General features: G+C 40.2%; 1 protein-coding gene across 2 annotated transcripts in view; it reads left to right on the top strand.

The window, feature by feature from the left end:
* Positions 1-14,014, top strand: part of LOC140228638 (lysosomal acid phosphatase-like) — a 135,391-nt gene that overhangs the window by 98,365 nt on the left and 23,012 nt on the right. For both annotated transcript variants that reach the window (XM_072308887.1, XM_072308886.1), the window contains exon 8: positions 3,432-3,535. In XM_072308887.1, coding sequence (XP_072164988.1) covers positions 3,432-3,535 — 104 coding nt within the window. The remainder of the gene's footprint in view (positions 1-3,431; positions 3,536-14,014) is intronic.

The raw sequence follows: 14,014 nt of genomic DNA, 5'->3' as shown, positions 1-14,014 counted from the left end.
TGTTTTCTTAGAAATCTTGTTGAGTGAACTACTTCTACAATTGTGGAGCAGTTGATTAAATTTGGTGGACATGGTGGCATTGAGGTATAGATGTGGAGACCTGATATTTGTGTTTGTCAGACAAAGCATTGCCATAGTAACCACACTTTTACCAAAACCTTGTGAATTGTATTACTTCCACAGCATTCAAGCAATTGAGGTCAAATTTAGTGTGTTTGATCTATAGGACTGGTGTAGATATGCAAGACACCATTATGTTAGTGTCAGAAGAAATGTTGCCATGGTAACTACACATTTTTATATCAAACTGAGGTGTCGTGGCTGAGTGGATAAGAGCGCTCGTCTGTGAACGACATGAGCGTGGTATGGTTCGTGGGTTCGAGCCCATGCCAAGCCCGACACGTTTGCCCTTCAGCAAGGCACTTTATCCACATTGCTGCTCTCCACCCAGGAGTATAAATGGGTACCCGGTAGGATGAGAAAGCTTATGTTGGTTGATCAGCATGTGCGCGCCTGTAAAATGGCTGCGACTGGCTGGAATGCTCCCCAGGGAGTGGAGAATGAGCACTGTTAGTGCTGGTTGGATATAATGTATCCAGTGACCGGGGTAATAATAGTCTGTAAAGCGCATTGAAACCCTGAAGTGTGTGTGAAATGCGCTATATAAAAACCAGCTATTATTATTATTATTAACATTTAAGCTATTAAGGTCATTTTTGGTGTGTATTAAATCCTGGTTCAATTCTTTTTCGTAGGAGTCCGACTTGCTGGAGCAGGGATAATAATCACCTTCAGTGATAGTTCTAGTTACTATTACATTCATGTCTCTCATCTTGAAAGAATTTTGCAAATAAAAAGGACAGCAGGTCAATTTGTGCAATTCTTACTTTTATTCGTTAGAGGGCAAAAACGAATGTGTTCACTCATGCGTAAATTAGTTTTTGCTTGAATTAACCAACTAGCTTGATAGCCAATTAGATTACCTTTAATATGGTAAATAATATGTTCATTCTCATCAAATCTATGAAAAAATATGAACTAAAAAAGTGTTTACTTTCTTTTTTTGCTGAGAGTCTATAAAGAGCCTATATATTTTTCTTCTTTTTATGCCTCCGCCACGAAGTGGTGCCGGAGGCATTATGTTTTCGGGTTGTCCGTCCGTCCGTCCGTCCGTCCGTCTGTCCGTAATGAATTTTGTGGACAAGGTAACTATCAAAACCTGTTGAGGTATCCTAATGAAACTTGGCATGTATGTGTATTAGGGGGTGAAGTTGTGCCTATCAACTTTTGGGTGCACATGCTCAAGGTCAAAGGTCAAAAGGTCAAGGTCAAATACATAAAATTTCCACCATATCTATTGAATGCCTGAAGATATTTTCTTGAAACTTAGTGTATACATGTATTACCCAATTAAGATTCTCTGGTGAAAGTTTGCGTCATGAGGTCAAAGGTCAAAGGTCAAAAGGTCAGGGTCAAATACATGAAATTTCACTATTTTCGCCATATCTATCGAATGCCTGAAGATATTTTCTTGAAACTTAGTGTATACATGCATTACCCAATTAAGATTCTCTGGTGAAAGTTTGGGTCATGAGGTCAAAGGTCAAAGGTCAAAAGGTCAAGTAAAAATATCAAAATTTCTTTTTTTTCTCCGTGCCTTGGAAAATTGTTCAAGGTATCTTCATGGAACATAGTATATACATGTACTGACTGGAAGTAATTATCTAGAGAATGTAGGGTTCATGGGGTCAAAGGTCAGGGGTCAAAGGTCAAGTGCAACACTTCAAAATTTTACTATTTCCCTCATATTTATGCAATGCCAGCAGGGTTATTATTTTTTTACACTTGGTGTATGCATGTGCAACCTAATAGAAATTCTCTGGAAAGTTTTTTTTTCTTCTTTTTTTGCCTCAAAGGTCAAAAGGTCAAAGATCAAGTGAAAGTGCTGAACTAACTTTTTCCTCCATATCTCGAAGTGGCTCAAGTTATCTTGAAACCTAGTACATATTATGCATGTTCTACCTGAAAGTGATTATCTTATGAATTTTAGGGTCAAGGGCCAGATGAAAATGGTAACAATTTACTATTCAATTCAGAAATTGCACTTTTTCTCCACACCTGTACCTTGAAAATTACTCAATGCCTAAATGTATGAATGGGTCAAAGTTAAAGTCCTTAAATCCCTAGATACATGCTCTCCTATTCATCCAATTAAACCTAGGTCAAGGAAGGTGAACATTCAACACATTTGTGACAAACTTGTCATTTCAATATTTTGCCAATTTTGTGAAAATGTAATCACACATTGTCCACATGTACTATCTAGACCTATTGGGAAAATCATGCATTATGGCGGAGGCATACCAGTCGCCAAAGCGACATTTCTAGTTTGCTATATCTTTACAATAGGAATTTGTGTTCACTCACGATCATGTAGTCAGCAGCCACTATAAAGGCTTTCTGTCCCATTTTTCAATTTAATTTAATTGTATCGCCTGGCATGTATGCGGGAGGATAATTTGGATTCAGCTGCGTTACGCCGCCGCCATCTCTGCCGCCACCGCGTCACGTTCTTGTGTGCGCTCTAGCAGCCACAAAACTTGACGGATTTCTTTGAATTTTGTATCTAGAGGTTCATTTTGGTAATATGTCCACACCTATAACTTACGGGTGATGCTGCCTCCAGTGTATCATCTTTTATAGGGTAAAATGCCATACTTTTGTGCATAGTTTGTGTGCATTCTAGAGGTCACGTTTGTTTGATGTAATCTATAAGCCTATAGGTTTTGGATTTGCTGCCCCCTGCAGTCCGTCATTTATAGGGTCAAAGGTCATGTTGGTGGATGGTTTGTGTACACTCTATAGGCTACATTTCCTGACGTATTTTGTTCAAATTTGGTATGGTCTACCATGATATAATCTATAAGCCTATTGATTTTAGTTCTGCTGCCCCCAGTTTTCCGTATTTTATAGGGTCAAAGGTTGTATTGTTGGTGGATGGTTTGTGTGCACTCTATAGGCTACATTTCTTGACAGATTTTGTTCAAATTTGGTATGAAGGTCAACCATGATATGAGCTACAAGTTGAAAGATTTTGGATGTGCCGCCCCCAGTTTTCTGTCTTTTATAGGGTCAAAAGTCATATTGTTGATGGATGGTTTGTGTTCATTCTAAAGTCTACATTTGTCAATGGATTTTGTTCAAATTTGGTAAGGAGGTTTATCGTGATGTAATCTACAAGCCTATAGATTTTGGATGTGCTGCCCCCAGTTTTCTGCCTTTTATAGGGTCAAGGGCCATGTTGGTGGATGGTGTGTGTGCATGCTATAGGCTACATTTCTTGACAGATTTTTTTTTAAATTTGGTATGAAGGTCTACCATGATATCATCTACAAGCCTATAGATTTTGGGTTTGTTTATTCTTGAAACAGCACGACACCACTCTTGCAGCATTCATGTCAGCTCTTGGGGTCTACAACAAGAAACAGTCGCCATATGCATCTGTTGTTGGTGTTGAGTTGTGGGAAGACAGAGGGTAAGAATACTTCTTGCATTTACTCTTTTGTGAAAACGACTTGTAAAGTAGAAAAATTGTATACCTGCTAAAATTAAGAATTGTGTTTCTGATTTTGAAAAGAAATGGCATTTTGTGAAATGAAAGTTTGTATTTGATAGCTCAAGGAAGTGTGCCCTAGTTCAGGTTACCAGACAGTCAAGTGTCCTTGTCAGCATCATTAAAGGAAAATATTTCCGGTCACCACTATGAGGGAAGAGAATCCTATGCAAATAGACAAAAGCATTGCTCAAAAGGACTTAAGGACTTGACAGAGAGGGCGCCAGCCAGTGTATGACACACAAGTAAATATCTCCACAATTTTTCTGAAATTTTGGGTGTAAATTTTTCATTTTGGATTTACATCAACATCATCAATATGTAAAGAACTTACTGTTGTTATTCAGTGATGCCATGGGATCAAAATCATGTCTCAAACAGCAATATATGTCTGAAAAAGCCATTTTCTTTCTTGATGCCTGAGGAGAACCCATACTAGTAGTTAGGCAAAACTTTGACGAGCACCTCTTGGATCCTACCTCAAAGTTTTCCCATGTTCACGTCTGTTCCTGAGGGATATACATTTGCCACAGAAACACCAATGAACTTGAGAATAGCCTGCTCTACTGCATGAATACCCAGGGGTAAATGGATTACTGGTCTTGAAATACTTGCCATGACAGTATACTATATCGTGCCTCTGCTACACTCCTCAAGCCTTATTATCTCATACAAATGCTCATCTTGTGACCTGCTATTCTCAAGAACTAGCACCCTATCTCAATAGGAATTGCATTCAATGTTGTGAAACCTGTTCAAATGTCCACAAGTCACAAAGCCACAGCCAGGTTTCAAATGACAAGCCAAATGCCATCATGACAGATTTCTTGCAAAATGCATTTCTCACTGCCGTGAAAGACAGTTGAGCATGCCATGCATGAAGAAATGAGGGTAAGTAAGGTCAGGCAGGAACTCTCCATGACAACACCAGTTGAACTCATTAAATCTAGAATCCTCTCTCTGGAAGTTTACAATGACCAAAAGACAAAGAAAATAGATGAATTGGAACAAAAATTTATTGAACAAAGAAAGGAAATACAGTAACTGGAAGACAAAGTGAAAGAATCGGAACAATATTCGCGAAGAAACTTTGAAGGTATTTTGAATGTAGGAAAGCAGGGGTGAGAATCCTGATGATATCGTTCTCAAGCTCACCAAATAAAAGCTAGGTATTGAAATCGACATCTGTGACATTGATGGAAGTCAAGGAACAGGACGCCATCGAACCTCAGAGCAATCACATGCCCACAAACAAGCAGAGCATCAACACTCACCCTTGCAAGATCCCTTGCAAGATCCGACCACATCAACGTCGTCATCATCATCTCGTGTCATCACACAACCATTTCCCAATGTCTAGCGCATGCAAGAGCCACGTCATTCGCCACTGCCAGGTCCCTCTCGGTACAAGGTTGTAACATTGTATTGCAGCTCAGAAGATGAGGCATAGTCTGGCTGCCCTGCCCTCACTCACACTCTGCAGAGCTATCAGTGTACCCCCACTTCAGCATGTTTGCCTTGCACTTCCCCATGTGCGATTTTAATCTGTTCAAACTACGCCAGGTGATCCATGGCTGTTGGGAACCTGCAGGGAGTGACTCAGTTGGATTGATTTGCATGTGATTGTCGTATCCGGATTCCCTTAATCTGTCATCCTACAGTTTCATACGTTCTGTTGATACGTTGCTTTCTAAGGGGGAGACAGTGGCCAGGAAGCTTCTGCGTGATTTCAGGCGTGGTAGCACAGCATGGCCAAAAGGGGATGTCTTTCGTCTTAAATCTGCCTGAGGCGTTCCTTTTTGCTTGCAACCGCCCTTCTTACATCGGGGGGAGCGATGCCGGAGAGAATGTCGTTATCATCCGTGAGTGAAGCCTCGTCTTCTTACACGGCAGACAGCAAGCTGCACCACCAGCCTATCATTGTGAAATTTGCCAGGTAGGCCTACTGTGCACAACAAGCCATCATGAAAGCTAGACGTAAACTCAACAACGCAAACTCAAACAATCAGGAATGTCTGTTGCAGATGATCTCACATCATCAAACTAAAGAATTCTCAAAACGGCCAGATAATTCAAAAAGGTCTCTGCTGCGTGGTCTCAAGACAGCAGAGTCTGTGTAACCATTGTTGTGAAAGTGAAAGATATCATGTGATCTCTCTCCAGGAAGTGCAGAAGTTGTTCAACTTCTTAATCACATCAGAACTGAAGGAAAATGAGGGTAATAAGTTATAATTGTCATTTTCCCAATAGCGGCACTTTTCTGTTATTTCAACTTTTGAACTGATTGAAGTTGGTTTTCTTTTTATGTCTCCACCACGAAGTGTCACCGCAGGCATACTGTTTGTTTGTTTTTAGTCGATGCGTAATCAATATTGTGGACAGCATAACTTAAAAACTGAGGTATCCTAGCAAAACTTGGCATGTGTATGTATGAGTGAATAAATTTTCTGCCTGTCAACTTTTGAGTGTACATGCTCAAGGTCAAAGGTCAAGGTCAAATTCTCAAAATTTTGCCATTTCCCCATGTCTATGCAATGCCTGAAGGTATTTTCTTGAAACTTAAGCCCCATCTTGACAGACCTCTCCAGGCATTCTCCAACGAAGAATCACCTCGCATTGACATTCCACAGATTTCATAAACACAGGTTGAACAATGAGTGCCCTGTTTTAACAGGCATCGCTCAAAAAAACTTTTCCGGAGAGAATATGCTGTCCTTGACCAATCAATTAGCTGGAAGTGGAAGCATTTCACATAATTTTCATTACAGTAGCATACATAATTGTGTACTAATGTGCACCTTTGTACTGAGTGAGGCATGTAGGCCCTGTTATCTACAGAGGCATTTTAATTAGGCCTATTGTTTTTCCTTATAATATGTTTATGTTGAAAATATATTTCATTAATAGAAAAATGAGCAAAGAAAATGGGATTCCATCAGGATTCGAACCCAAGACCTCCGGATGCTAGCCCGTGGCTCTACCAACTGGGCTATAGAAAGCCCTAGTTCAGTGTTCATCCCGGAAACCCTCAGTTCTCAATGCTTGAATGGTCAGAAGATGTAGTAATGTGTTTCACAAGCTTACACTTGAACCTGGCATAAACCCAAAGGATAATTCAACTTAGGGATAAATGTGAGTGATCATCAAAGTGATGCAGCTTTTCGAGTAACAAATGCAAACAGAAGAAAACTGACCAGAAAGAAATATAACCGAGACCTCCAGATGCTAGCCCAGTGCTCTACCGACTGAGCTATAGAAAGCCCTAGTTCAGTGTTCGTCCAGGGTGCTACATAAGCACTTGCCCAATTGCCCGGGGCAAGAAAAAATCAAAGTAGGGCAAGTGTTTTGGAATGATGAGAAAAAATGCTTGCCCGAATTGGGCAAGCAAAAAGTTTTGAAGCCATCTTTACTTCCCAACACTTACATGAAAAAGTCCCACCAATCCAACACCAACACTCATTATATCAAACCAAGTTTGTTACTCCCCACATGTGCTGTTTATTCAAATGATTGGGTTTTATCAAGCCCTTGGCTTTACAAGTGAATTTCTATATCATTTTCTTATATTTGTGGACTTTCATTTCGGGCAAGTAAAATTCATGTTCGGGCAAGTGTTCTGCAACAGTTTGAAAATCTGCTTGCCCGACTGGGCAAGTGGTAACAAAAAGTTATGTAGCACCCTGGTTCGTCCCAGAAACCCTTATTCTCAATGCTCAAATGATCAGAAGCTATAGCAGTGTGTTTGTGTGTGACACACACACACACACTTGAACCTGGCAGAAACCCAAAGGATAATTCAACTTCGGGACAAATGCGAGGTATCACTGAAGTGATGAAGCTTTCTGAGTATGTAACAAACGCAAACTGAAGAAATCTGACCAGAAAGGAAATATGTGACCCGCTACAACAAAATGATCCTAAAGTCGGGCGAGGTTGATTATTTGAAAATTGCATGATATAATCCCCTAATCTTTCTGCTTTAAATTGATATATAACACAGTTTATAAAAATAATCGGCTGCGGAGATATCGATGTTTAAAAGAGAGCATGTCGAGACGTCTGGAAAATCACTGTTTCAAGAAAAGCGCCCTAAAAGTCTTCCTTTCGACGCAATCGCGATCAAGGGACACGCAAGTCAGTGTTCACCTCTGGACAATAGAAGGTAAGCCCTAGCAACTCCCGAAGAGTTCATTCAAGCACATCAGCGTCAGCGGTCTCCTCACCAACCAATCAGTGACCAGGATGTGAGAAGCGGCTGAGCATAGCGCATCCCGCCCGCACGCACCAGTCGACTGGGCAGTGTGCGAGCTTCACGCTTCGGTTAGAAGCAAGCAGCAAACTGACCAATGAGATCACTCTGGTCGTTGTTAGGGGCGGAACCTGTCTGTGGCGCTCAATCCAAATTTTCGAACCAGTCTCTGCTTCGTTGAAATGCCAAAAAAAAACATGGCTCAGAAAAACGCTATTTTTTGGTCTTTCCTTTGATCGTTTTGCTTCAAAATTTCGACAGATGATAGAAGATATGTTAGACTCCAATAATATATCAAAATCAGAAAATCGTAAGTTTTGACCAATTTTGATGCTCTGACTTCAAACTCGATTTTCACGGCTTCGACCGTGCGCGACTTTAGGACCTTTTTGTTGTAGCGGGTCACATATAATTTACTAGTGGAAAAATGAACAAAGAAAATGGGATTCCATCAGGATTTGAACTCAAGAAAATGTGTTCTATTTCTCTTTTCGTAGGATCTTTCAAAAACAGTAAAGAAAGTATAAGTCATAACATTAACCACGTACGCAATCAGAGCGCGTCTGTATTATAATTTTATGCAACTCTCAGAACTCGAGCATGACGACTGTATGATTATACAGAGGCAACTACACACAGTGCTGCTTTGCATTGCTGTCTGGTCAGGCTCAATACACATAGGCCCGAATTCTCAAAGCTGGAATAGTTATTCCGGGGAATAAGTTATTCCACCTTTGAGAATAGATTCGCGTCATTTTACGTCACGAGGGCCTGATTTGCATAAGAGGCGTAATAAATCGGCGGAATAAGCTGTGTAATAAAGTTATTCCACCTTTGAGAATTCGGGCCATGGGATATGTGTGATGCAGCGCTGGTTACCTGACATAGCACTGGTCACATCTCACCCCAGGTAAGATTCACCCATGAGCGTCTTAACAGACACCTTCTCTGGCAGTTCTTCGGGAGTTCTCCAGAGGCTACTCTGCGTCTACCCTGGTCAATCACTGGGTAAAAGAGTTCTCTGGAAGCTCTCCAGAGGCTTTCCACCGCATTACATCTTAACAGACACAATCTTCTCCGAAAAACAATCTTCACCGCAGGCTACCCCAAGGCTACCCTGCACTTTGTGACATGTTAAGACGGGGCTTTAGTGTACATGTATTACCAGAAAATTGTTCTTGAGGGGAAAATTTAATCTACATTCAAAACAACTGGCCGCCTGTCTCTCAAAACTATGCTATTTTTCCGGCTACGCCAAGAAACCCGAGAGCATATATAAGCGCAGAGAAACTAATAAAAAACAAAAGCAGCCACTTACCACGCACAGCTCCTGTCCTCCATTGAATCGTCCTCTTTTTCTGCTTGTGACCCATGGAGCTGAGAGGTCTCCTATGACTCCCTCTTCTTGTGCAACTGCTACCTCGTGGACTCACCGGAGCTGCTTCCTCCCATAAATGGCAAGGACCACGTTCATGTCAGACCCACCCTTTTTGGTAGCTAAGTAACCTTCCAGGTTTATTATAGCAAGAGCTAATAATTTGCCTTCCCTGTTCAATAAATGTTTTATTGTACAAAGAAACCATGGCCTCCGCCCTGGCTTCTCCACTGGGCAGGACACTATATATTTGAGTGAGAATTTTCGCACCTTATGACACTCTTTCCCTTCTAAGAACACATCAGGATGATGTAAGAAACCAGTTTCTTTCATGTCATCTCAAAGCCTGGTAAATTTCCTTTCAGGAAATGTATGGGTTGGTTTACTTTTGACTGATATTTTGCATTTTACAAGGACTTAAAGCGCAAAAATACGGTAAAATTGCTACTTTCACAATAATTTATGTTTTTCAAACCACTGATGTGCCTTTTTAAGGTACGTGACATCGCTTATCTGACCGTGTTCTGGATCTGACATATCATGGGTATGTACCACAAAATTGTAAGAACTGTATGAGCATGTATAGAATTACAGAGAACAATTGAAATATCAAAGTCCTAAACAGACTAACGTCCGTGATGCTTTTATGTCTATCGCTGCTGCAAAGTACACCTTGTCCCAACTGTTACATACGAAAATTTGGTGTTCCACCTAATTTACATATCCTGCAAAAATTGTATGTCTGCTGGCTGTACATGGGACGTAACATTCTTTTATGCAAGATTATACACAGTTTTCGTCACGGACGTGCGTCCGCTATTTACTAATAAAGATCGTAGCCCATTAAACGTTATTGACGATATTCTGTGTTGTAATCAACAAAGATCTAGCCACATGGTAATAGGGTCTATGTATTTTTTTGAGTTTTCGTCTATCCCTTGTCAAATGGGAACTGTAATTACATTTTTAGGCGAACCTCCGAGAAAAAAAGAACGTCCGTGATGATCAAAACATTATCGAGTGGGGCACCATCTTCCTTTAATGGCACAGGTACATTTCACCTCTGGCTCTCTAGCCGAGGAGCTGCATGCCATGTTTGGAGAGGACTGGGGCTCGTCTGCAGTTTTTGGACCATACAATTCACCGAAAACCAAGCAAATTTTGAATATTTTCTCTGAAAATCCACCTCCTACTTCCTCTGTAAAAAATATATACATTGAAAGGGTGTCAAATTTCTAATAATTTGCATTGAAAATACCTTTTCAAAATTTTGAAAGAGTTAGGAAGGCTATGTGCTCTCTGTCGATTAGTTATCCATCCTGGAACATGACCCTAGTGGTAGAACGAATGTCCGTGACAATTTCAGCGAACGTCCGTAACGTAAGCAATCCGACCGATAGGGATAACTTGTCTTGAAAGTGTCCTTTATTTTTTAAAACTTTAAGCTCAAATAAAGAAAAGTAAAGTTGTACAAAGTAAACAAGAGACTTAGAGCAGTAGTTTCAGAATTGTTAAGGCGGTACGTGTTCATAATGAACAAACAGCTCAAAATTTGCTTGCAATTTCATCCTTGTATTCCCTCTAATTATATAAATACAGCTAAACACTGAAAACCAAGTTATAGGAAACTAGAATTTTACATAATCTGTAATTTCTGTGCATTTAAATTTCTTTCTGATGAGGTTTTGGAGACAATTTGCACTGTTTTAGGTTCTATAAGTTTCACTCAGGGACGTTCCGTCCGAGAAAAGAAATCTGATGATTACAAATATATCACTGTACGATGAGTTAATGTTACTTGAAATATTACTAAATCACTGAGTCTCTCATGCCCAAAAGTGAATGCAGTTGAATAAAAATGAGAAGAAACTGAGGAGGGATTGAGCTCCAACACATAGAGAAAAGAATTGCCAGTGCACTCCCGTTATACTGAGTTCCTCTGGAGGGGCTGTTTCTTAGGGTGTTTTTTTCATTTTTTATTCATCGAAATTTCGTCATAAGCGAACAAAAATAATGCAGTATACAATTATTCTCTGATGAAAACACGCACATCCTCCGTTTATCGTGACATGGTGTTTTATACTCATCAGTGAAAAGCAATGTTAATTTGCAATTCTGCCTCATATATTTTTTTTTAATTTTACTTTTAAGAGACAGAGAGATCGTCAAGTCGTTTGTGCTTTTGTGCTTACTTTGAAAACACATGTTAAAAAAGTGATGATTTAGTAATAGGCTTGAGGTCGCACGTTGATACGTTTGCTCTTGCAACGATTCGTTTCTCCAAATGTCCATTATTCACGGGATCCATTATTCCAAAGGTTTGTTATTCCGAAAACAAACAAAAAAAGGTTTGTAATTAATTCATGCGGTTCCTCATTAAAAATGTTCTTATTCCCAAAGTTTGTTAATCAAGATTCACTATTCTTAAAGCAAACCAAAACCCAAAAGACAATTAAACATGTATAAAAAAAGTATATATTTCACCTATTCCAATGGTACCCGACTCACCCCTTCATATATCTTCTATTTAGAAACAAAACGCAAATTCTAGAAGCATTCTCAGCTCTCTGAGATGCTCAGAGAGTGCCATGTACAGTTCCATTCATTTTGACCTCCCCGGGGTTTGTGACGTATTTTTGGACTAACGCTGATTGGTCAATTCCCCTAAACCTTTAACTGTACGTTTTGATTCTGTTAAATTCATATTCTCTACTATCTAAGCATAATTTGAATATTTATAATGAATACTATAATTTAAAAAAATATTTTAATAATCTACAATCTTATTTTGGACCAAAACGTGCCAATGAATCAAATAAATTAGTCTTAATTTTGAACGAGCTTACCCAAGCCGAAATATCCGAAATATCGCCAATTGCGAACGCGTACGTGTTCGCTGTTCATTAAGATTAATATATAATTTTTGAAGAAAAAAAATTTTCGTGCAGTAACATTCATTAAAGTATTTATATATATATATATATATATATATATATATATATATCTTTGCATTAAATTTTTAAAGATTGAAAATTGTATGTTTACTTTGTTTTAATACAGCGTTGCATATACGGCAACTCATTCCCCAGCTTGCAGCATCTTTTTCATGCACGTTGCACACAACGTGTATAGACGTACCGTAGTTATGGGTAAACTCGGCCTAGCGGCGGGTAAAGTCAGCCCCCAGCGCGCACAGTACAACTACTTGCGACTATCATCCCCACCAGGCCGGTGGCCAGGATTTTTCATGGGGGGGGGTGCTTTTTTTTCTGGCACGCCATAAAAAATAAATACATTTTATAGATCTACATTACCCCCAACCTCTCAATACTCAAACGCCTACCAGCAGGAGCTGAAAAAAAAGGGGAACCTTTTGGCTGATTTGGGGGATGCGTACGCACCAGATGCACCCCCCTGGCTACGGGCCTGCCCTCAAACCTACCAAGTACATCGAGAGCTGGCTGTGGGATTTGTGGCCGTGGTTAAAGTGAGAAAATAACTCTCAATTACTAAATAGATCTATTTGAAATAACAATTTCTAGTCATTTGTGAGTTGAAAAAGAATTCTATTTGATCTGTAAATTAACCAAAGATAGAGCTTAATTTTTTCCATATGATGTTAATGTCAAATGTAGATCTATCAAAGGATATCAATTTACGGTAGGTATGCCTGAAGTTGAAGCTGGATGTAGATGCCTAATCTAGCCTATGCCATGGTGTACTAATCATCAGACAGGGTCAGGTGATGAGTTCAACAGACCACACCCGGGCAAACCAAAGGCTGCCGTGCGGTATGCACAAGCTTGTGGCTGATACTGCTGCTGCAACGAGGCTGTGCGACATGGAGGTTTATACGAAGATTTCCATGTACTTGAATGTCAGTATCATAATGGAATACAACAATGTTTCATTCTTCATGGAAATCTTGCATTTTTTTCAATGTTGGCATACTATTTTAGAATTTGTGGGACCTGTAAACATTCGGTGTCAAACTTGATCACGCCTGTCATTCGTAAAGAAGGCTGCAGCTCCAGCTAGCTGCACATTTCATGCGTAACGTAACAAGCCTGCATGTGTTGTGTACTATAGTAACGCGCGCGGGCAGAAGCAACAATGAAAACCTACAAAACAGACATAATTATTCATCAAAATTCACGACAAAATAAGTAAATAAAAACAAACCTGTCTCTCAGAAGCTCTCGCTAATCTTTTCTCGGTTCCAGCCCTCACTTTTGACGGCGGCCTAAACGAGAAGATAGAAGGTACGGCGCCTACTTTCAGGATTTTCCGAGGCTTTGTCCCCATGAGCCGAGCCCGCATGTCATCCTCGAAGTGGTCAGCAAGGAAGTGGTCGCTGCAAACGACATTGTTTCTGTCGATTTTATATGTACTTTACCCGAATTTTTCAACTTTAAGTGCAGCCAACCACCGCCTACACAATTCTGGCTCCTTCAGAGGATCGGGGATGGGATGAAAACTTCTCCCCGGAGATTTCCCACTCCAGTTGGACCACCCGTATGCCTGGCAAAGCACATAGCTAAACGTGTGAGCTGCAATACTGCAGCTGCGCTGGGGTTTGTTTATGTCCACAAAAAACGTCACAACTACGCAGGGGGTCTCACCGGAAAGTGTAAACATGGCGGACCCCACTGTAGCAGACGACACAACGAATGTACATTTTGCCAGGTTCTTTTATGAGTTGATAAAGGGCTATTCAGATGGCCAATTTGTGTGATCTATACATCAAATTGAAGCTACAGGTGCCCTTAATACAGTT

Source organism: Diadema setosum, chromosome 5 (genome assembly GCF_964275005.1).
Source record: "Diadema setosum chromosome 5, eeDiaSeto1, whole genome shotgun sequence".
In the NCBI taxonomy this organism is placed as follows: Eukaryota; Metazoa; Echinodermata; class Echinoidea; order Diadematoida; family Diadematidae; genus Diadema; species Diadema setosum.
This window is presented reverse-complemented; position numbering and strand designations above follow the sequence as displayed.